This window comes from Halichoeres trimaculatus, unplaced genomic scaffold (genome assembly GCF_033239565.1).
Source record: "Halichoeres trimaculatus isolate MK-OKI-2021-1 unplaced genomic scaffold, fHalTri1.1 fHalTri1_scaffold_14, whole genome shotgun sequence".
Taxonomy (NCBI): domain Eukaryota; kingdom Metazoa; phylum Chordata; class Actinopteri; order Labriformes; family Labridae; genus Halichoeres; species Halichoeres trimaculatus.
In genome coordinates, this window is record NW_027437192.1 from 25,175,549 (window position 1) to 25,200,764 (window position 25,216).

Consider the following 25,216-nt stretch of genomic DNA (forward strand, 5'->3'; position numbering starts at 1 on the left):
CTCATGGTGATTTGAAGTAAAGATAATTACTGCTAAATTCTCTACAGTCAGTTAACAAGTCCCATGCATGCAAAAAGAAAGCCAAAGTGGAGTGTGTTTGCAGTTTGCTTTATAATTACTTGACCCAAATTTAACTCAAGCTGCCCCGGAAAAAGAAATCCTGTTATTCCAGCCATGGTTAGGAGCAGTGTTGGGTTCATTACTTTTTAGAAAAAGAAAAAAAGAACTGTAATTACAACCCAAGGGTGTTAATACATTACAGCATGATTGCATGGACTTCCCACTTTAATTATTTTCCTGTTTAAAGCTTTGCTAATCTACAGTTTTACAGGAGTAGAAATATAACTAAAGGGGTGTAAAGTCTGTCACTGGGACAGTTTCTACTATAGACTGTAAAAATAAATGGACGTCATCTTGCTCCACTCAAGGTGAGGTTGCTACAAAACTGCTCCCCCTGGTGGCTGGCTGCAGTATAGGTTAAAAAAAATTGTCACCCCAGTCATTGAAGATGAGCTGTGGTCAAACTTTAGAAAATGAATACTCCTGGTAGATATCATTGAGCTGCCTCGTGTTCAAGTCCTCTTTTTCTGGAAGTTTTGTTTTTATTTGTATTTAGACATTAAAAATGGGGTTTTATGGCACGTTTAACAGTGATTGACAGCTGCCTTGTGTAGTTTTTTCCAGATTAGACTCCAAAGAAAAAAAAAAATTATGTATCTGACACCCAGCTGTACTCAGATTCTCTCAGAGTCCCCCCATAGCCTCTACTGCGCAGACTCTGGCTGCACAATAGCGGCGCCTCTGACGGGGGTATTTTGGCCTTGAAACTGTACAATTTTAAATGGCAGAGCCACGCTGTCCATTCTATACAGTGTATGGTTCCTACTGACAGACTTAAGGCGGGTACACACTACAGGATAATCAGGCTGATTTTTGTCCCAATCCCCCACTTACGATCAAAGTCAGCAAAGACCTGAGTGTCTGATGACATCATGTGTGATTTTCCTGTGGTGTGGGGTGTGTAAAGAGTGATTTTTTCTGGTCGGAGCTGCTCGGAATGCCTCCAGTTGAGAGATCATAGATAATGAACATGTTTAAAATTTGGGACTAAAAATCCTGTAGTGTGTGGGGTCCTCCGAGAGGAGGTACAGGTACAGTGTGTCGCGTACTGGAGCAAAGCCAATCAAGACTTGAGCTGACTCAGCTGACTGACCTAAGAGGAAGAAAGAAATCTACCTGTAATACTTAAAGTGACTTTACTCACCTCCAACTTGCATTGTTATTCATACAGCCCATATCCCCACCATCTCCACAACCTTTTCCATGATCCTTTTCTTTCAATTTGAAGTGGCTGTGTCCAAAATCTGTAGTGTTTTTCTGGGATGAAGGCTCAGTTTCCCATGAGCCCTATCACCCACCATCATAAGGACGTGCCAAGATGTGCATTTTTTAAAAACTTTTTACATGATACAAAGTGACGAAGTAATGTTTTTATTTGTAATTCTATAGCACTATTGTTTGAAAAATGACGACCAACAAACTTTGTTAACTCAGTTTGTTGCGTACTTTAGTGTCTCACTTAAAGTTAGCAGACTATCTGTCCAGTGTTACCCACAGCCGGTGCTGTAAGACGTTTCTGTAACGTGTAATGTTAATAAATCCTGGATTGTGTCTAAAATCACCCACTCTTTCCCTGCTCACTATAGTGAATTGGATATAGTTAATTATGATCATGAGTTAATCAAAACAACACTTTTGACACAACTCACTCTCCAGCAGCTGACAGTAATCACTGTCCTACAACGAAGATGCTGCTCATGGAAGGCTGGGGATTTACAGTTATGATTTTCTCAAACGCTGTAAAATGGCAAAGATCTTAGAGATAACTAATATTATAGTGAGCATATGTTCCCACAATAATCAAATATAATCAATAAATTATTACACAGTATTTTCAATAATTACATATAAACCATACATTTGCACCATGATTTGAGTGTCTCATGCCTGACTTTATTTTTGCCGTTACTCACTTTTAAATGTTTTAATGTAAAAACCTTTATCACTTAAAACCACAGATTGACTGATGACTGAAAGATGGATGGCTCATACAAATTTTGGCCTCCTAATATCAATATTTCTGTTTTTCTCTTTGCCTTATTCAATTTTTTTCTTTTTCATGTCTTCTGTTTAAACCACAATCCATGATGATGGAATATATTGCTCACATAATGAACATTACTCTAACACTACTGGTTAAATGATTGCATCTCAAGTTCAATAACACATCATCAGCTTTAAGCGATGTTTTTCCAAAACCATGTGTCTGCTCAAGACATCAGCTTCAGTGTAGCAGGGCAGTCTCACAGCCCTGTGTATTAATGGACTCTGTGTTTGGATTGTTCTGTAATGGCAACTGGTCCAGTAGCTTCCTGCATTGCCAACATAATTGAGTTAAAGCATCAGATCATACCATCTAACAATGCACACACACACACACACACACACAAACGCACAGACCTGTGTGTGACCTTGCCATTTAAAGGTCATTATTTTAGCTCCGGTCATGGCCTGGAATCTTTATTTACAATCTTAAAATAGGACTAAATCGTGTTTAACAGCTGATGTTAGGCTTCATTTTTTAAACATCACCCTGTCCGAGCTGTAATTTGAAACTTGTGACAGTCTTAACTCAGCATGTCCTGCCCTGCTGAATGAAAAGAAAGCAACATCAGAGATGAAACCTCACTGGAATCAAGTTATAGATCAATTAAAGGCTTTTACTGGGCAGCCAAAAATGCACATTGAGTTTACCTCTGATGGACAAATCTGGTTTTCTGAGCTCTTGGAGCCAAATTTTATCTGAGATAACCAGACCTTAGAAAAACAGTTTCAGAATTTGTATCCTTCGCCAGCTCAGATCTGTGCTCACAATTAAGCTGGAAACTATTAGAAACTCGTGTTATATTACCTGTAGAGCAACAATCGAAACTTAATCTGATATAAAGGTCTCTTCTTGTTATCATTATTCAGATAATAGCAACTTAACCATTTGGTGTCATCAAATTCATATCAGCATGTCAGTCAAAGTAATAGTTTAATAATGGCAGCCATAATTAACCTAAACATCTTCAGTTATGTCATTTTACTGGTCGGTGAAGAGGTTTCACTCTGGAGCCAAGAAGCTGTGCCAAGCAGATGGTGTGAGCGCCAGCCGCCGCCACCTTTTGTACTTCAGTATTTGGCAGCAAGTTTACCCAAACAAGCTGTCCTCTTTTCACGCAGATTTACAAGTGTTTTCAAACCGATTCAGTGAAAATGGTTTTGACTTGTTTTCCAGAAGGGAGGCTTAGCTCATTGGCCGTGCATAATGGGATTTCACTGAGGAAGAGTGACGAGGAGGAGGAGTGTGTTTTGGAGGGGTTTAATGAAAGCTCACAATTTGCAGAATGAGATTTTGTTTTTTTGTTGCACGAGTCGACACAGACTCACACAACACCCCCATTATCGGTGTATACGAGTGTATACACACACACATTGTGGTACTGTTTCTGCTGACGAGCAAAGAAGTCCTCCCTGCCAGTCCGTTTATGAGTGTGTTACATCATGTGTGGCGTGTCGACAACAGAGTGCATCTGTTCAGGCTTAATGTGTTTAGTGTGATTCAGATGACACACTGTCAAAGAAGGTTGTCAACTTTTCACTCCTGGTTTACAGCTCAGAAGAACTTATTTAATATATTTAATCCTCACTTTTCCTGTAAGGACTCCTGTGGTCACACAACCCGTCATGTTCCTGTGTTTCAGTCACTGAATCATGAGACCTATACATTCTAATAGACAGAGACACCATGAATGGAAAAGAACAAGGAGGGATTGTCCACAGAAAGTTCATGTCTGGAAATCTTTGCCTTCTGTGTAACCTCCACAGGAGACAAACCAGAAAGGGATATTTTGAATTTGAAATAATAGAAATGTCAAGAAGATCAGAAAGTTGAGCAGCTCTAAAATGTGAGTTGAGTTTTCTTTGGATTTATCATTTTTATCTCGGCGAGAGTTTGGTGGTAGTAATCTGTGCCTCGTGGAAATGTGATACAGATCATCTAATTCCCCGTACAACTGTCTAAGTCAAAGGCTTCTTGATAACTTAACAGATAAACAGATGCCTGAACCAGAACAATGACTGTCCCAAAGCAGCTGAGGGGCCCTCGCAAACAAAAGCTGATCATGTGATCTCCCACAGATCTAATGTGAAGAGTTTAGATGGTGCAGTGTATCAAGCTGGGACCACTAAAGCTTTTCAAACACTAAGGCTGTATTCAGACCAGAAAAGTCCTTTGGTCCACTTGTTTGGTCCAGACCAAAAGCGGACTTTATTTTTTTAGTTTGGTGCAGTTTGTATTCAGATTGTACTTTTTGCAAGTGGACTATATTCTGTAAACACACCCACGTGTGTGACGATCAGTGCTCTCATTGGACAGCACTGATAAAGGCGGAACACAGAGTACAGACCCAGAAATGGAGGTAAACATGTGAGTTTGTGCTCTTATTAGAGCTGCAAAATCATTTTCAGTTTCAAGAGCAGCTCCTTCAAAGCAGGCTTAACAACACCGTTTCAAATTTAGGAACAGCGAAGACAAATGCAGCAAGGAGACGCTATGCTCTGCGTGTCCTGACCCACAACATGCCAGCAACAGCGTGGCTAAACAGAAGACGGAGGATCAGGTATGAACCAAAGACGGTTAGGTCACGGTGGCTTTATAGGCCCAAGAGGCGCATGTATCCTGTTGTTAGTTGGGATGGACCTTGGTTTGTATTCAGACCTGCACCAGAGAACCACGAACCGCACCAGAGTTCGTTTGGAAGCGGACCGAGACCACCTCAAAAAGTGGGTCTCGGTCCGGTTGTTTGGTCCGCACCAGGGTTCGTTTGTGTCTATTCACACCTGCATGAAAAGTCCGCACCAGCGTGGGAAACGAACCCTGGTCTGTTTAAAATGGACCAAACAGTCCAGGTCTGAATACGCCCTAAGTTAGCAACACACTAGACTGAAAAGCTCAGAGACCACATCCACAAGGATAGTTCCAACCTGATTTTAGCCATCGTGTCAACATTTAAAGAGGGGTTATTATTTATTATGTTATTATGTTTTAAACACTGGTACAATGCTGAATTTTCATACTTAACATGTCCAGATTTTCAAACTGCTACATATTCATATGTTGTAGAAATCCCCGAATCTGTCTGTAAACTGATTTTTTCTGAAAAAAAAAGTGCAAGATCGAGACTTACTGAAATGATGAGGTCATAACATAGAGATCTCATGACTGGTTCACGGCATATTGGTAGGATGGGCCTCAAACACCAAGGTCTGCCCATAGCTCAGTCCTTGACAGACCTTCAGTGGGCTGGCCAATCATAGGAAAGGGGAGTTGTGGAGTGGGGCCTTAAAGAAACAGAAGCTTAAACAAAGTGTTTCAGACAGAAGCCCCTCCTTAACATTTGTGCTTATAATGAGGTTTCCTGGAAACTCACTTGATCAAATGTGACTTCATAAACCAAACAAAAACGATGGGCAATAAACATTGACAGCTGGCTGTTTAGGGTGTTGGCCAATCAAAAAACAGACAAAAACGAACAAAAAGCCTAGAATACTTTATTTAAGTAATTAAACCAGAACCACTGATACTGATGTGACCCTAATCCTAACCTCCAGGGTCCCATGACAGCAAAGAAATGTGGAAAACAGATCCTACTTTTAGTTAGTTTTACAGTAATGGATGAAAAAACTTTTCACAAATACAATTGTGAACAGTTTTTGAGATTGGAAGGAATTTCATGACCTCCCTTTCAGTATTTGTGACCCCCCAGAGAGGGTCCCAACCCTAGTTTACAGGATGTGCTATGCAAAAAAGAGATGTCCATGACTTTTACTTAATTGCTTACACCTCGCCATCATACTGTCATGATAACAACCAAGTTAACAAACCTTGAAGGCAGCTTATTTCTTTACAGCATCAATGGAGACAGGTAAACAAACCAATGAAACAACAGCGTCTCCTTAAACTTCAGTCCATGAGTATTTTGGACAGAGTGTTTTTGCATTGGCTGTCATCATCATGCTGTGTTGTTTACCTGTCGCTCCCAGTCGCTGTTTGCATGTGCAACTCTTCAGTGAAAATATCATAGCATGCTCACAGCATGACCAAACAAATTAAATTCTCAACAATTTGATCTTTCAGCATCTTTGTTGTTGAATTTTTGTCAACTAATCAGACTTGTCGTAGCACCCCTTTACAGTCTGTTTCAGTTTAAACCAGCTGATAGACTCATCAGACCTGGAGGAGGGATTTAAGGTCTGACACAAGAGTAAGACTCGGAGGCATGAGGCCTGTCCTGTCATGCACTGAGATGAGTCTGAGCGGAAGCTGAGAGTTTCTCATGAACCCATCAATCATTCTAAATGAGTCCATTAACTATCAGAGACAAGCCCTCAAATAACCTGCAGCACCTGTGCCTTGCTTCTCTTCCAGCTGTTGGCTGACTTTGTTTCTCATGAACTTAAAGTTTCCATCTGGTTTGTTTCACACACACACAGAATACAACCTTGAAAGCAGCATGAGCTGTTAACTTTTCTGTGACATTTCCAAGGTATCTAACGAGTGATCATCAAAACTCACACCAAATACGCCCTAATTTTGAGTTATAACTTTTTTTTCTAATCCAGTGGGCTATTTATCAAATTACAGATGTCTCTGTGACTGGGCATTCGTCACACACAGGCAGATTTCTTTGTACTTGTGTCCGTCCGTCTGTCCGTCCTCTCTGGGTGGCTTTGTCTGGAGGCTCTTCTTCTCTCTAATTTTCCTGGGTCACTCAGAGTACTCCTCTGCTCACTCCCACACAAATTGGCATGAAATCAATTCATTATCTTGTTATAAGACAGAAGATGAATGCAGTGAACAGCGGCTCATCTGTATCAGCCATATCTGTAATTGTATTTACAGAGATTCAGCTGCAAAGTTCAAACTACGGGGAGCTAAAGCAGCTCCTCTTCTGTGAGGGGAAACTCTCAGACTACCAACCACGGGGAGTGAATGAGTAAGAATTAAAAAATTATAGACACTATTTTTATACTTAGTGGGTCATGTAGCAACATCATTCACTTTTCTATTTTTTAGATGCGAAACCACCAAGCTCAGGGATACAACCTGCTGTAAAATTAGAGCAGAAGTGGAGTGAGACGAGAAAGAGGCTTAATTTTCTTATTGAGTCAAAGTTAGAATATTAGTGAACAAACACATTTCAAAACCCTTAAAGTGATACTCCGGGATGAAACAAGTTGGGTCCTATCACAAGGTTTAGGGCAGAAATTACCCCTACAGCAGTGTTTTTGTGCAGCAGAAGCCCAGAGCGCTCGCACCAAACACCCCCTCCCTGCTCCTCTGCCAGTTTCCTCTGCACTCAGACGGGGCCATATTTTACTTGACCAAAAACACAAATAAACGGACTCCCACCGAAAAAATCTGATATCGGTCAGCATTCACGCTATATATAAGAGAATTTTCAGTGCGTTACTTTCACACAAAAACACCGCTAAATAAGGCTCTAGTTCTCATTGTGTCGTAAAACGGCACAACCGTTTACAAGGCGCTCGCTGCTTAGTGTATCAGTCCGTGCGTGTCGTGCCAGATATAAACATACGCAGGTAGTCTGCCAGGACGAAGAGACACGATGAGAACTAGAGCCTTATTTAGAGGTGTTTTTGTGTGAAAGTAACGCGCTGAAAATTCTCTAAATAAAGCGTGAATGCAGACCAATATCAGATTTTTTCGGTGGGAGTCCGTTTATTTGTGTTTTTGGTCAAGTAAAATATGGCCCCGTCTGAGTGCAGAGGAAACCAGCAGAGGAGCAGGGAGGGGGTGTTTGGTGCGTGCGCTCTGGGCTTCTGCTGCACTAAACCACTGCTGTAGGGGTAATTTCTGCCCTAAACCTTGTGATAGGACCCAACTTGTTCCATCCTGGAGTATCACTTTAAAACCTTGGTGTACAACCTACGGTAGGACCCAAACCCTGTGGGGACTATTAGCCTGTAATTGCTCAATTCTCCTAATGGTGGAGAAACCAAAGTTAATACAATATATCTCCTTTGGATAATTTAAGGTTCACAGATGTATTAAATTCTGTCTTTTAATCCTTTATCCTCGCCCTCTCTGTCATTCATACCAATTCATTTTAACCCGCTCACTTCCTTTTCTGTTCCCTCTTTACCTCACCTCCTTACCTCCTCTGTGAAGCCACCCAGAGGAGCTCAGAAATGCAGATGGCTCATGGGTAGTGACAGTTACTGTACTCTGTGATTTATGTCGTCCTCCTGCCTTGTACCCTTTCTTCCTCCTTCTGTTTCTCTTCTGAAGCCTCCACCCTCTCCTTCCCCATCTTAGTACCCTAGAGACATGTGTTTTTATGCACCCCCTCCAGTATTAGCTCCGATCAGATAGATACAGTAACAAACAAGCCTTATCACACAATTCATGCTCCACTTTCTGCAGCAGCAGATATGATCATAACGAGGTTCATGAAAGAGTCTCCTACATGTGTTGCATGGAGGGTGGAGGTAAGCTGCCTCACTCTCTCTGGTTAATACTACACCGGTCAATGTGGTGGAGCTCATAACTCAAGTCCAGTACAGCAGCCCCAGAATACAAATCAGGGCAGCAGCAACCAGCTGAATAATGACACCTGTGTGTGGTGTGTGTGTGACGAGAGTAAGTGTGTGTGTGGGAGTGCGCTGGGGCGATTGGAGGTTTATTGCTGGTCACATTTTAACCCTCTCTTCCTGTACTCTGGCAGTTTCATTACCTCTGTATGGGATGGAGAGAGCTGCTGGGAATAAAAGACATGAGGCCAGTCTTGGTCAGCAGACAAACACCCCCCTGTGGGTCACCTCTATATACGTGCACTCAGAACCAAAGATGCTGGGAGGGTTGCACATTCAAACTCAATTTTCAAGTTTTAGTTCAGGCATACCACCTTTTTCCCTAAGACATCAACAGATTCTTTTTGATTGGGGATAAACAAGTTATAATGAGTGCATTTCTATGATTTGAGCAAATTTAATAAACCTGTTAAAGGTCTCACTTTATTACAGTATGTTAAAAAAAAAGCATTTTCTATCAACAAGCAATGTTTCCTTGCTCAGCATTTGTAAATTTTACCTGTAGGGTGGAGGCCTTAACAGCCTTAATTTCACTTTTTAATGCTCTCAGATTAAGCTGACTGTAAATAAATCACCAATCTTGCAGCAAAAAAATAAAACTTTCTGGATCTACAGTTCTACAGATTCATTTAGGAGACCCTTTTGTCTAAAGCAACGCACAACGCAAGCAAGAATTTGGACAGGAGGAAAACCAAGTTAGTGTGACAACAGTGCTGCAAGTTATTCGGCTGCAGGCGCTGCCATTAAGTGCAGAAATGTTTCATTTATTTACTTATTTAATAATGTAGAATAATCTTGCCAACAAACTACAAATAATTGCTGAAATAATGTACTTCAACCTTCAACAACATTAAATAATTAGTGCTGAAAAATCAATAAGAGCTGGGTCTTGGACCTTCTGACTCATTGTACCCCTGAGGACAAAGAGTAGAAGGATCAGATTAAATGATTCAGTGTCCCATGAACAGATGAGTTTTCAGATATCTCTTAGAGTAGAAAGGGACTCTAAGGATCGTATTAAGTTAGGTAAATCATTCCACCATTTGGGCACAACAAAGGAGAAGAGTCTGGCTAGAGATTTGGAGCCGTGCTGGGCTGGGAGCACCAGGCATCTTTCACAAGCAGAGCGTAGTGGGTGTGAAGGAGTGTAGACCTGGATGAGGGACCTCAGGAAGGCAGGAGCTGCTCTTGTCAATGTTTTTTAAGCCAGAAGAAGAAGAGCTTTGAATTTGATTTGAGCTGCTACTTGAAGCCAGTGAAGAGAAATTAACAGCGTGGTGACGTGTGCTGTTTTGGGCTGGTTAAAGACCAGACGTGCTGCTGCATTCTGGGTAATCAGCAGCGAGATATTTGGGACTTTGTAAAAGTATAGAACAGCAGGAGGATGGTAGTTGTTTTTTATTGCATTTTTTTCCCTCTATCAAACAGTTGCAGATTTTTGTTGCCCAAACTTCAATAGAGAGTAAAGAGAAGTTGTCTTTTTATTTGAAGAAGGAAGCCAGTGCAGAAGTAGACTCCTTTCAATAGCCAGCAGGGGGCGACTCTAGCAGAGGCAGATATGAAAATAATTTCACTTTCCAGAATTTATTAAGAATTGCTCTGTAAAAAAAGAAAACACTTGGGAAAATTTTGAAAAAAAAGGTTGAGTTAGATTGTTTTTGCTGATTTAAACTAAAATTGGCAGATAGTAGGAATTAAGATGATTTGTGCTGCTTTTCTCCTCCGTAATCTGTAAACATGGGCTTACTGTTGCTGGTTCTGTTTCATTTTATGCTGTTTCTTTTAAGTTATCAAAGCTTGTAACTATTCCATCTTAGTGTTTTATTTACATAGATACATATTTCCTTTGTTCCAGATCATGTCTGCTCCTGTAGCTCCTCCAGTGGCCATATCCTTTGTAAAAACACAACAGTGTTAAATAAACATTGCAGTCATGCCTTTTTCTTTCATATTTCATTATATGTAAATATATGCAGATGTTTATATTTAAAAAAAAAGCACATATCTGTTAGGAAAAGTATTTTTCATATTAAAAAAAACAGGGGTCCTATAGTTCAAAAAGTTGATGTGATAGGGAAAAACTGAGATCTGTTTTGGATTCCACACCCAATAATCAGTTATAAACAGCTGATAGACCTAACTCAACAACAACTGTGTTCCCCAATGTAATGAGAGTATGTGCAGAACTGCTCATTCTCAATCTTTTCTTCCAAGGCATGATGCAAAATCTTTAAAAAAGCGTGGATGATTGCATGAGAGGGGCCAAAATACAACTTCACTGCCTGTAGCGGTATGATAATCCCCAAGGGGGTAAAATAGATTTATTAAAAAATAAAAAATTGACTTTTTTTTCTAAGGGAATCATGTTGATAAAATGAAATCTTTGAAACTCAAGTACCAAATTTTAAATGTATGGTGTTATGGGGTTAAATCATAAAGCAGGATGTTCTTAGGATACAGTATCCTGTGGCCGACTAGCATCTAAATTAGCCTGTATAAAGCTATAGTACAGGTAATGTATGCTCCTGCTGATAAATAGTCACCTGGGGCTTCAAAAAGAAAAGTTTCTTGGCTTTACATTGATGGTCCTTAAATCATTATCTCATTTACAGTCAAAGTGCGTTCTTTCATTACACAGCTGGAAAAGTCCCCGACATTTTCACTCTCCTCTCCTGCTGGGATGACATTAACTGAAACAACACCCTCCAGCTGCTTTTGGAAACTCTTTCGTAACTCCTCAATAACTGAAAGTAAAACATAATGACCGTTGAATGTTTTTGTCTGATCAGCCAGGGCAGAGAGGAATGATTGTATATTTTTTCTTTCACATTTGTTTGAGGTTTCTGCACTCATGTCATTGATTATATAACAGGATTAAACAAGGGATGAGGAAACCTTCAGCCTGTGTCTTTAACAAGTGCATGTTGTGTTGGTGTCTCCCACAGCTGTGTGCGCTGGCTCTGCAGGTGTGTCTGAGACCTTCTGGGAAACGCTGCGCCCACTTTATCTCTGTTTTCATTTCTTTGCCCGCTCCTCCTTCATGGCTCGGTTTCCACCAGCTCCTGATGTATCTCTAATGAACACAGCGTGCATGTTCTGAACCAAACATCCTTCAAATGCAGACTCACAGTGGTGCTTTTCATGCTCACCCGGGCATGAAGCGGAAACCCTGTTTCTCGCCCTGGCCCAGTGGCCTGAACGCTCACCCGGTGCTGCTGCTGCTGAGGTTATTACACAGGCTGAACTGCTTCTTCTTTCTCTCCTCTCCTCTGCTCACATCCTGTCTCCCCTGTGCAACAAGTGAGAGGGTGAGCCCAGGACATGAGATGACGTAACCCTCCCAGCGTGTGGTCACAGTATTTTGTTTTCCAGTAAGTGTCTGAGTGAGGGTTTGGTCAGTCCACTGGGAGTTATATTTTACATTGCGCTGGCTTGATGTAGTCAACGTCATGATGGGATGACCTGTTGTTTTTGCAGTCTCATCTCGTCCTGACAGTCAGGGTTGGAACAGCGCTCTCTGGTGGAGTGAAGGGAGACGTGTGAGGCTGGTCTGTGTGAGTGATGAGGTCGGTGTCTGCTCTGCAAGCACTGAGTTACTATCCTGTATTTACAAGATGTGACTAAGCAGTGTAAGGTCAGATATTATATCTCTGGAGAGGAGGTGTGTTGGGTCAAGATGTCCTGAAGAGCTGCTGGCTGTAACAGAGTCCCATGAAGCTTGGTTTAAAGGGCTGTTACACCAATTTTTCAAACAAACTTAAGTTTGTACCAGTCCTGTACACTTTTTAACTTTCTTTTGTGACTTCTGTGGAGCTTTCTGATAATGTAGTGTTAAGATCCTTTTTACTGTTGTCTCAAAATTATTGCTAAAATGCAGCCAGTTATCTCTTTAACCTGAAAGGGGCACTTTTTCTATAGAAAGTTACAGTGCTCTCCTGCCTGGTGCATAGGGCTGAAAGATTTTGGAAAATAATATAATTGTAATTTTTTTTTTGACCAATATTGTAATTGCAATTTAGCATGTGATTTTTGGGGGGATAATTATTTTCTGCGTTATTCACTAAACTAGCTAACTTTAAAAGCTTTTGGTCATTCTGTAGTGTGATCAACATGATAAAGGATACTGTCAGCATATAAACATTTCTTTCCTGCACTTTTTAATTGAAAAAGAAAAAGGAACACTGTGAAATTTTACTTGCCTTCAGTTGCTAGTAAGAGTAATAAACCATACAGAATAAAGTGAACAATGAGTACAGCTCTGCCAGCCACAATCATTCTGCTGTATGGATCTCTGTAGCTCACAGGGGCTTTTGCCAGAAAAAGAAAAAACCCAGCATATTGACTTTTGCTAGTTTTGAGGAAGAATGAGTACAAGTTACTATATTCCCTCCAAGTCTGTGTACATTAAGCTCTTTTTTATTTTAAGTTGCAGCCTTCGCAATTTGAAAATTGCTTTCCATAAAATTGTGATGTCAGTTTCAACTCGATTAATTGATCAGCCCTACTGGGGCACCAACAAATCGTTTGCATTTGTTAGAATAAAGCTAACCATACACCCTGCTAATGACAGAAACCAGGAAGTGGCCACTTTAGTTTTTTCCTCAGGATTCAGTTCAATCATTTGTATAATTTCTTGTCTTGTAAGAAATCTAGCATCTGGCGCCAGCTAACTTGTCTTAAATGCTTATTAGTCATGAACTAGGATGTTTCTGCTGCACCCTTATTGGTTGTCTAAATCAGTGTTTCTCAAATTACGGTCCAGGGACCACTAGTGGTCCGCCAGTGCCTCCTAGTGGTCCTCAAAGACCGTGAAGAAATTGTGTTTTTTTTTAATGGAACATTCACTAAAAAAGAGGGGGTAGGGGTGTGAGTTGCTCGGCTACATCGCAAATTGATAAAATCTACAAAAATTGGTTCATCACAGCATTGAGTGATTTAATTTCATCTAACTTAAGTATTTAAATACTAGAAATTTTAAGTTTTTTGGAGTAATTTATCAGTAATGTAGTTATACTCAGATTTTGAGGTCCATTTTCTCCCTCAATCTAAAAATAAACAACAAAAAAAACATGAAACTATTAAGAAATGAGTGCACTTTTTACACTAGTCTCTGTCATTTTGAAAAAAAAAAACTTGTTCTGAATAAAGGGAATTAAAAAAATAAAATGTTTAATTTTAATCATAAAAATAATTAGCATATAATGCATTTTCAAAATAATCTTAAGTTGCAGCCCTAGGAAGTTGTAACATGTATGATTCAAGTTTTCTGGGGGAATAAGTAGTCCCCTTGGTATGAAAAAAATTACGCTTATTTGTAGCTGTCCTGATAAAACATTTTATTCTTTCTTTTATTTAACTCATTAAACTCTTGTAAAATTAATTTGTAACGTGTTTTTTTTCTTCAACATCACTTTGTTCATATTCCTTCAGCCCAGGTTTTCACAACAACACTATTCCAAAAACTGGATCCACATGTTGAGTTGTAAATCAGAACCAAACAGTTCAAACATGTCACATCATTATTGTAAGAGTGGATGGGACTCTTCCTAACAAGGTCTTTTTTGGCCTTTGACGTTTTTACTGCTCTGTTTTCTGTTGGCTGCCTGAGCTGTGATTGTTCTTTAACAGGCTGCTGTACGAGCTCAAAGAGTCAAAGAGTCTGGCTCGGCTGATTTATGATATTTTGATACACGGGGAAGCCATAAAACATCTGAGAAGCCCTGAAACGCTGCAACACTTGATTAAAAATGACTGAGAGTGGGTTTATTTAGCAGTCAACACATCAGTAATTCCAGTTTCTCTATGATCTCTTTGGAACCAAAAGAGAAAGTTTTGGAAATCATTAGCATGAAGTTAGCATATGCTACTTTGCTCTATTGTTGTGCTTTGTGTTCCTCGCTCGTGCAGAGGAATGGTGTGTTGTGTGCACTGAATCAAAGGCATTTCAAGCCCCACTCTCCCCTCTGGCCTCTCCCCAAAGACCAGATGGTGTCTCTTTAGGTCCTCTAATGAATATTGATATGAGGGGTCTTGGCTAACAACAGGGGGGTGCACCGGCTGGACCAGACACCCCCAAAATTGGCTCTTGGTAAAGGTCTCCTTTGGTGTGGTAGGGATTTACTGGTGATGAAAAGGAGAGTTTGGACCTGAGAGAAACATATCGCTGCAGAACAAAGAGGCTGGGCACATGAACACTCATATCTGTGACATTTTTCTGACACATTAGCCGAGTATTTAGGATCTATCCAGTCCATGTATTCAGCTTTGTGACGACATGAAGATGTACACTCAAAACCTGGTGTCAGATGTCTGTATCTAAAGTCTGAAATGAGATTGTGAGGCTGATAGAGGAAAAGCAGAAGTCAGGTGTGAGGAGGTGTAAGGTAAACACAGGGTAAGCCACTGGTGGAGTTAATCCTCTGGCATGATATGTTCACAGCTGCTCTCCTCAGATCATTCCAGGCCCCATGCAAACTCAGGCTGGAGCACCGCCAGCACCCCAGGCTGGGCAATCTGACCCTGGACATCATGTTTGAGAATTCAAAGAGCCCAATACCTCCAGTTTCTCTATGAGCATGAGGAGTTATGAGTTAGTTTAGAGGGATGGCTGGTGTGAGGATGCAGTTAATTGTGTTACCCTCCAGCATGTTCCTCCAGCTGGTCTGTATACCAGCTGTACCCCCCACTGTGCCACTTTATTGGGGATAAACACCCATTCAGAGGACAAGCAGACCAAAGTGCTGCTTCTCTAGCGGGGAAATAATCCTGAACACAGCACTAGCTGTTTGTTTAGCAGAGAGTCAGCCTTCTGAACGTTTTCTTTTTTTCCCCCACAAAGCCGTGTTGTATTTCATACCCTCTGCAGTTTGTCAGGAAACATTAGTAGGCATGCAGGAACCCATCTGCACACAGAGCCCTGATGATGAACCTGGGCTGTGTCATCTATAAATAACTAAAACAAGACCTCTGTGGCTGTGAGGCAGAGGGCAGACAGGAAGAGAGAGGCGGTGAAAATGAACAATGCGTGATGGAGGGAGGAAAGAGGGAACTGTGAAGCAGCGATAAAAAGAGGGCGAGATGTTTCAGTACATCATCATGGTTGTTCAGCTTCCTACTATGAGGACACAACCTTAACTGTCAATTTCAGCCCCTGTAGTGCTCAAATAATGAGACAGAGTGGCAGACTGATACGTGACGCTGAAGGCTTTCATTAGGGAGGGGACAATGACAAACAGAGCTGTCCAACCCTGAGGTAAATCAAAGAGTCTGCTGCTGTTTGAGCTTTTACTGTAGCTATAATTGGATTTAATAACAAACAACTAGAGGGATGCCTACAATGTGGCACACTGGCCCATAACAACTCAGTTTAGGGAACAAATGTGAGAATACAGCTCATTTAAATAAAAAATGTGGTTCTTTATGCCTTAAATTTAACAACACTGTTTTCTTTTATCAGAAACAAATATTAGTTTTTCCAAAGTATGAAAAACATGCCTTTCAAATTCATAGGTTTAAAACTGTTTAATTAGCATTTAGAGCCCGACCGATATGGGATTTTTGGGGCCGATGCCAATACCGATACTGGGGGCAACAAAAAAGCTGATATCTGATATATTGACCGATATCCGATATATCAGCTGATATATATATATATATAATAAATTCATTGATGTACACAGGATATATACTGTATACAAACACAAATCATTATAATACTCATATGATTCAAGACAGAGACAGAACACTATTAAATTAAAACAAGGAACTAATTATAAAACTGTCAACATAAGAACTGTTGTGTTAACCAATGATAAATAAGAACAAGCTGTAAACACAATAATAAATAAATAAGTCAAACTTTAAACACAGTAAGTAGAAAAAAAGTCAAACTGTAAACACACACGCTGTTCTATAGTCTTACATCACATAGTGGTGAACGGAGGGCCCAGCACTTGGGCAGTGTGCAGTCCAACACACAGACACACAGGAACAGAAGTGACAGAATCTCTACGGAGCAAAATTTTTAATAATCCGCTACATTTTGGCCGATGTTGATTAATCGGTGACAGGCATAATCGGCCAACAAATCCTTTTCAGTGTGTATAGCACAAAAGAATAAAAGCTTTGTCGAACCACTTTGCATGATGGGTAGGTCTGGGTTTTGCTGTAGGTTAAGCTTGTTATAGAAAGCGGTCATTAAACACTTTTGTGCAAGACTTTAGTAACATTGGTAAGACTTCTTTTCAACAGACAAAAATTTGAGTTAGACCAAATTTAATGGTGCACAGCTATCTGCAAACTGGATAGACTCTGCTTAGAGTTGGTTGTGTGGTAACATCCTGATGAAGTTGTGCAAAGTTAAAAAATCTGAGTGGTAAACCAACTCTCTTTGGATCAGCAATTTGGGGAATATGCTAGAGGGGTAATGATTTTTGAATATCATAAATTCATTTATTTATGATAAAATCAAAAATTGACAACCTCAAACCACAGGAAATGTAGACAGTGTGGAAAAAGTGAAAAACTCAGTTCATCAAATGTCCACGTGAGGCTGGCACCATAAACACACAGAGCCAATAAAGACGATTTTTACAGTACAAAATAAACAGCATGGTACAAAGCATAAATTTTGTCTGAGTACTGTATCAAACACAGGTGTACTGGTGTGAGATTCAAATACAGAGAAATTTGCAGACACTCAGCATGACAAATGTAGCACTTCTACCACACCGATGTACACCATCACTATTTGTAGGATAATTCAACCCAATCCAATCCACATTATTCATATAGCACATTTTAAAAAACATTTAAGTTTACCAAAATGCTGCATGGTTAAAATAACATAGAAGTACATCAATAAAAGAAATAAAATCAATAAAAATAACTCCTCGAAATAAATAAGAGTCATAAAAAACAAAGGGGTTAAGACCATAAAAGACATAAAAGGACACAACTCTCATGCTGAATTAAAAGCCAAAGAATAAAAGTGAGTTTTGAGATGCGATCATTCCACAATTTGGGAGCCACCACTGAAAAGGCGTGATCACCTCGGGTCTTTAAACAGGTTTTTGGGACCATGAGGTGGAAGTGATCAGCAGACCTCAGGGACTGTGAGGAAGTGTAAATATTTAAAAGGTCAGAGATGTACTGAGGTGCTGATCCTTGAACAGATTTAAAAACAAATAATTAAATTTTAAAATGAATCCCAAAATGAACGGGACGCCAATAGAGGGACTCCAGGATCGGGGTGATGTGTTCATGCTTTTGTGCTCCTGTTAAAAGACGAGCAGCTGCATTTTGGACTAACTATCAGAAAATCTCAGGTCTGCTGAAACTCTGAGCTCATTTAAATCCAGGTTGAAGACCCACCTTTTTACAGCTGCCTTTTATTTGAGCATTTTAACAATTATTTTTTAATATCTTGTCTTTAATTCTTCACTGCAAACTTTATCTTAAAATCTGTTTTTGAAATCTTTTTTAAAATCTGTTTTAATTTTTTGTTGTTGTTTTGTTTTTTGTTGTTGTTTTGTTTTATTGTATCTTTTTAATTAATCTCCTTTTTAATTGAATTTTAATTGTTTTCTATAATTTGTTCTGCCTGTAAAGCACTTTGAATTGCCATGCTGAAATGTGCTATATGAATAAACTTGCCTTGCCTTGCCTAACTGTAGGCATACGAGGGAAGCCTGATTTACACCAACGTACAGAGCGTTACAGTACTCTAGTCGTGTAGAAATAAAAGCACAAATTACCCGCTCGAAGTCGTTAAAAGATAAAACTGATTTAACCTTGGATTTAAGCTTGATGTGATAAAAACTGGATTTAACAACTGAATTTATGTGTTGATCCAATTTAAAATCACTGTCAACCTTTACAACAAGACTTAAAACTGTTGGTTTAGAATAAGATAAAAGAGGGATCCACGCCACCAACCACCCCACCAAACTTACTCAGAACTCCTGTTTCTGAGAAAACTGGGGGTATTGTGCTCTTGAAAATTATCTAACCTGACGCCCAGGGTCACATTTCCTGGTTAAATGGTCAGGTGTTGCTACTTGTCAAATAGACACCAGTGACTATCAAGTGGTATTTTATCTTGAGCCCTATTAGGTGCCTCGCATGCATAGCAGTGTATATGATGAGCTGCACAGGCTCTAGTAATAGTGTCTGGAGCGCCCATGGAGGCCACCTGATTGGCCACCCTAAGTGACACCTCAAAATCCTGAGGACACTATTTGGGTTAATTTGCAACAGGCTGCTCTGAGGTTTCTTTGCATGTCAGTGTGGCTCATGTAGCATATGTCAAACATTATAAGTTTGATTAATCACAGCCTGTACTGTAACGAACAGGGGATGAACTGTTTAATCACTTGACAGTAGAGTCATCGAGTCTCTTCCGTTGAGGTCATTTTTCTTTACAAATTGTCTGTGGTTGTGTGTTTCTCAGATTGTTGCATCTCTTCTTGTGTTTCTGTTTTATTTTTGAGAAGCTATGAAATATATTTAAGCCAGGGTCAGGGGGGTTCACTGTGCTAAATGTGCCTCTTCACAATCACACGTGTCTGTCTGGATTGAGTGAAGAGGGGGTGCAGCCTCCTGGAAGCCAAACTTTGACAGCCGTTTTGCTGGTGGAGGGGAGGAAGGGGTTCCCTTAATTTAACAAAAGAGGCAGAATAGAGAGCGTGTGTGAGTGACAGAGCAAAATAAGAGGGAGAGAAAGAGCAGAGGGGGGAGGGAGGAGGGTATCAGGCTCAGGGATAAGGCAGCTGGGAGCAGATCTCATTGTGCACTCGTCCTTCCCGAGTCACTCCAGCTCTCTGCAGAGAGAGGAGAGCCGCTCAGTGACACCGGGACGTCTCCAGGCACTCACTGACAAACTGCTATCAAGCTTTTAGAGAAGTGGATCCTTTCTGTCAAACAGACTGAAATGATTCACTCTTGACAGAAAGAGGACTTGTTGGACTCTGCTGGCTGTTCCACTTCATCTGGATTTTAACTTTGCTATGGGGCTTGTGTAGGCATGGTGGTCTACTTAAGGAAGAGCATCCACTCTCTGCTGTCTGTCTTCAAAAAGAAGGGTGAGTGCTGAGTCAGTGCAGGCTGTAGCTTTCACTTCAAGCTGCTGACAGAGGTGACTGATGATTTATATGGCAGTAATACTCAAACTTCCCTATAATTAAGATTAGATGACATTTCATTTACATTACACACATCCTAAAAAATATGCTGTATACAGCAGAGGGCAAGAAGCAGTGACCTGATTACAGTTTTTATTAATGAAACTCAAAGATGTGATGATGAAGAATCAATGTGATGCTCACTGTGGCTCTCCCTCGTTCTCACACACACAAACACAGTCACACTAGCACGCTAGCCGTAGCATAAAGACGAACTGGAGGACCCCTCTAATGAGATTGAGGGCTTAACTGACTTCTACAGCGATCATCTAAATTGACCAAAAGCCTTAAACCTCTTGTAGGGTCTGGCTGCATTAAGGGATGCTTTTACGGTTAATCACAGCCGCTTGTACCAGCACATCGTAGTAAAAGTGGGAATGTTCCTTTTCTGTGGCTGTTTGGAGGGAAACTGGTCTCTGCTCTTAAGACTGTGGGTCTGAGGCTTGACCTGAGATTTCCCACAGCTGCACACAGGGGCGGGCATTGTGTCTGGACTGCCTCACCTGCACGAAGCCAGGAGGATAAGGGTAGTGTGTGTTCTGACACACACACACACACACACAGACGTGTACATGGTCACCTGACCAGGTGAGACTGAGAGGCTCAGTGTGAGAAATGACAAAAGATGGAAAGCAGACACCTCACACTGAACTTTGATTCTCTTATAACAATATGTCTTACATAATCTACATACCCTGCAAGAAAAAAACTATTGTTACATGTGACTAAATCAAAACCAAAACTTAAAATATGAACTTATTTATTTATATAAAAACTCACCTGGCCTTCACCCAGACATTTCTGGACTCATGTCTTTCATACGTTTATTCAAAATAGATCACCACTGTTCACTGAGCTGAAACTTTGTTTTCACCACGCTTGGCTCCTAACTAACTGTGCTGACATATCTAACAACAGTTTTTTTGTTGTTTTTTTCCAGTCGTAATTTCCAGTCTTTCTCTCTGTAACTGAGTGAATCCATCAGAGAGAGCCACATCTAGTTCCCACGCAGGAGGTCACCCTTCAGGGGGTCAAGTGGCATCTTTAAATGTGGGCAATCCAGATAATCTAATCCTTCATGGACTAAGCAGGTAGAGGGAGACTGCAGGAGATTAACTCAGCAATTTACTGGTCTGAATTACTGTTGAGAGCCTGGTCAGGCTGGGACGTCTGCTTCGCTGCGTCACAGCAGGTGGAGGTGCAGAGGATTCTCTGTAAAGCTGATAAATGATTTGACCAATGAACACCTGTTGAGTGTGTTTACCTGGGTGTTGATGTGTGTTGATGTTTGTAACCTTACTGTGGAGGGCATGCGGACACATGGCTTAAATTTTGTTCGTATGTCCTGAGGATGTACCAATCTGGTCCTGGTATTGGGTATTGGTTCCAGTATTGACACAGAAAGTACGGTCCTAAAGCAGTGACAAAGGACTGATCCATAAGACAAATCTATTCAATTCAGTTCTTTGATCTTCTGTGTCAGAGCTGGACGTTCTGTGTTAGACGAGGGATAGGTACAGATATAGGTACTGTCACAAGCACTGAGTGAATTCTGTCTGTGTTACAAAGTACTGATTCACGTAAAACCAAAAGGTACCATGTTTAGGTACCTTTACACATTCTTGTGAATGTGAGGGAGGTGAAAAGTAGGCGGTTTTCCAAGTGGGACTTGAACATAGCATTGAAAAATCAGTATGTCAAATTGAAAAACTGAGATTTTATTATTAAACAAACTAACATGTATTACCACATAAACAAACACAAAAGTACCAAAAACTGGCACCGTTGAGCATCGGTATCGATCAATTGCTAGGTACAGAGGATCAGTACCGTAACGTTTCAAATGTGAAAGGCACTCAATGTCAGACAGACCTAAAACATCATGGAGGAAGATAACTAGTTACTCAGCAATTTGGGGAGTTCATGCTTGTTAGTAACTGTATAAAAAGTTGACAAGAAATGAGGGATAAGTCTTTACCAACCTATGCGTATTTAAGTCTTTGTTACCCTCTACATCTACCTCACTGAAATCTTGGCACCTTCTTGATGTTCAAAGTGACATCCCATTAATGTTAGTCTCTGTCTTCTTTTCTTTTTCCCCGTCTTTCAAGCAGCTGGCCCAAAGACAAACGAGGACCAGAAGAGGTTGACCGTCCACTACACGACCTCTCAGCACTACCAGGAGAATGTTTTCATTGAGGGCAGCAGGCCACAGTACCTGGAGGACCTGCACACAGAGGCTCAAGAAGGCCTCAAGATACTCCAGCAGGAAGGTGAGCCTCACATCCACAAATTTAGCAACATGATGATGTTTATTTTCCTCTCTTTACTGAGAGGATTTGACTGTGGGTAGAGCTGGAAACTGGGAGAGAGAGTGAGGAATGACATGCAGGTTGTAAACAAACTAAGACCTCCCTCTGTGAAGACAAGCTGCATTATTTATAGTTATATGAAAGATGTAAACGTCTCTAAATGAGGCTTGCCCACAGCACAGCCCTTGCATGGGGATCAAAGGCGCTTCCAGTCCATTTTAAATACCAGCACCCTTTAAAAATATCCTACTTTATGTACTTTTTGAACAAGCAAGAAAAGTGTCAAAACCATCAGTACTTTGTTGGAATGCAATAATTTAACAACAAGAATACAGCAAAAACTCCCGCCTCAAAAAAGATGCAAATTTGTGGTGTTTTTGGTACTCACTATAGGGGCTGGTTTACTCCGGAAACATACTGTTAATTTTAGGGCTGGGACGATGTGTTTTCTCACAATTCTGTTATGATTTTTGGGTGCTGATACAATTTTTGCAATTTTTAGTTAGCTTTTTTAACACCAGACCATGTGAAAGTTACATGATGATGATAGTATATACAGACAATATCAGGAGCTGCATTTTCCCATGAAATGCACATCACGTGAGTCAGAGAGGAACATTTCACTCTCTGGTGGAGAAAAGTGGTATCTTTTTTCCAATCCAGTTTATAAAGGAAGACTGAAATGAAGAATTTGAATTTTTCTCCCACCCCTAGTTTGTGTGTATGTTGAGGAGCTGCTGTATCAAAATGAGTTGTTTTCCCCAGAAATTAGGGTAATACGTTTTTATTATGGTTCCAATCCAGTCCTCTTTTGCTGCGTGGCTCAACATTTAATTAACTTTTATCATATTTGATGGTTTTATTTTGATTTTCTTTCACAAATGTGGGAATTTGGTTAGGTTAGAATGTACAAAACAGTAAAATTTATCTTGCTAGGCTGGGCTGGCCAGCTCTTTGGGTGCCTAACCCTCTGATCCTAGAATCGGCCCTAACAGGGATTCTGAGTAGTTTTACAAATTCAAAGGAAGTTTTGACTTCATATGACAACAAAAGCACAGAATATTATCAACCAGAAGACTAATGGTTTTGAAATGTGATGTATAATGACTCTAAATAACGAAAGGAGGCTGGTTTCAGATGAGACAATGTACAGCACACTGCTGAAATAACTTCTAGATAGGATGTTTTTGGTCCCAAAAAACTTGACTGACACATGTACAGGATGAAACATGCACATGGAGCTATTTTGTCACAGGGGGTGCCAAAACCGACACCAATAGATAGAAGCTTTTTAATGAATCCCAGCACGGTAAACTGTTGTTGTTAACCTGATAAAATGCTACATAAAAATGTTTTAAATGTCCGTTCTGATTCCTGTCTGTTTGATTCACACAGAGCATACGAACGGACTGAACTTCCCCGACAATGAGAGCATCGCTGTAAGTGCCTCAAAAACTGTGGATCATTTTCCCTTCACTTCCTTCACATCCCGCCACACCTCTCTAAATACTGTTGTATGTCTTTGTGTGTGTGTCCGTGCATCCGTGTGTATCCATTGCAGTCAACAGACACTCTGCGTCCGGAGCAGGATATCAGCTCCAAGGACGGAGGTTTCTCTCTGGAGTCTAGATCCACCACAGGGAGCACTGATACCACCGTAACCTCTGCTGTGTCAACAAGGCCTGTGCTCACCCGCCAAGGTAAACGACAGTCCCGACTTTTTTCAAGTGAAAGGGGAAGCATCCATATCTCCAAATCTTTGAGGAAACAGGAGCTAATCTTAGAGCTTGACTTGGTGAACGCAGTTTGAGCTTTTTTAGCTTCTTTTTTAGCATGCGTGTCTCATTCCCAGCTGCTTGGTGCCTCTGCGGCTATAGTTTCAAATCAAAGGAAAAAGGAACTTGACACACATACACATACTCATAGACACACACAGGCACAGCTGAAGCCTTTTGGGAGCTCGAAACTTTAAAGTATCTGAAGACAGCACGGCACTGCCTCTTCATATCACAGATGGAAGGTAAAATATGCCTCTGTGTGGCTCTGTGAGCAAAAAGAAAGAGGGATTGGTATTCAGATCCATATTTCTAGTATCGTTATACAAAATCATTTGGAAAAGCCATCTCCCCAATATAACTTCCCTGGGTTTCAACGCTTGTGTTGTACATAAAGTTGTTTTTCTCATGCCTTCCAAAGTTTCTCCATCACAAGATTATCTCTCCTAAAACATAACTCAACAGGTCTTTTTTCTTCTGTATTAGGTTCAACGTTCAAGCCTCTGAATCCAGTTAAAAGACTTGACAGAAGCAAGAAAAGAAGCAGGAGGACCACCATTATGGGCATTCCCAACCAGGTCCAGAAAGAACTTGGTATGTCCTCAAGGTCATCCTCTCTGATCCTGTAGAAACCCCTTATTAATGGTTGTGAACATGTTAGTTTAGTGACAGCGATCTGCCCTCTTTCCAGCACTGCACAGAACCTCAACCTTCCAGCAACTGGTTTCCACTCAGCCTCTAGATCAGGATGGACGCATCAGACACAGTCAATCAAATGTTGTCATCATTCCTACAGTCGACGGAGGGACCCCAACAGCAAACAAAGGGGGAGCAAGGGTGCATCTGTCGGATCTAGAGGTACAGGGTTCTTTACAAAGTGATGGTTCACTCAAATTAGTCCTGCATTCAGTTTGTTTAACTAACAGCCCTCTCTCCACTCTGAAGCAGACTGTATCCAGAGATGAACAGCTGCTGACAAAGCACCTCCAGGCTTTGAATCAAGAAGAGCAGCCCTTCAACCACCACAGTTTTGGCTCTTATCTGGGTCCAAACTCAAACCTGAGACCCAAGTCCCTTGCAGTACCTGGCATGACCACTTCTTTCACCTTCTCCTCTTCAACAATGCTAAGCTTTCTCCAGGAACCCCAGGTAGGAACCAGACTGCAGGCCTGAAGTAACGCTCAGCTGATTACATCTAATGGCAAAGGGAAAAATGGGAGATATATTTAAA

General features: G+C 40.7%; 1 protein-coding gene across 7 annotated transcripts in view; it reads left to right on the forward strand.

The window, feature by feature from the left end:
* The window catches only part of nhsl3 (NHS like 3), a 56,185-nt gene that overhangs the window by 25,649 nt on the left and 5,320 nt on the right, over positions 1 to 25,216 (forward strand). For 2 of the 7 annotated variants that reach the window (XM_074686631.1, XM_074686636.1), the window contains 6 exons: positions 22,010 to 22,171; positions 23,606 to 23,649; positions 23,772 to 23,910; positions 24,472 to 24,579; positions 24,677 to 24,843; positions 24,931 to 25,134. In XM_074686631.1, coding sequence (XP_074542732.1) covers positions 22,010 to 22,171; positions 23,606 to 23,649; positions 23,772 to 23,910; positions 24,472 to 24,579; positions 24,677 to 24,843; positions 24,931 to 25,134 — 824 coding nt within the window. Of the gene's footprint in view, positions 1 to 19,665; positions 19,800 to 22,009; positions 22,172 to 23,605; positions 23,650 to 23,771; positions 23,911 to 24,471; positions 24,580 to 24,676; positions 24,844 to 24,930; positions 25,135 to 25,216 lie in introns of those variants that run through there. The other 5 variants (XM_074686632.1, XM_074686637.1, XM_074686638.1 and 2 more) reach the window with 4 other exon arrangements.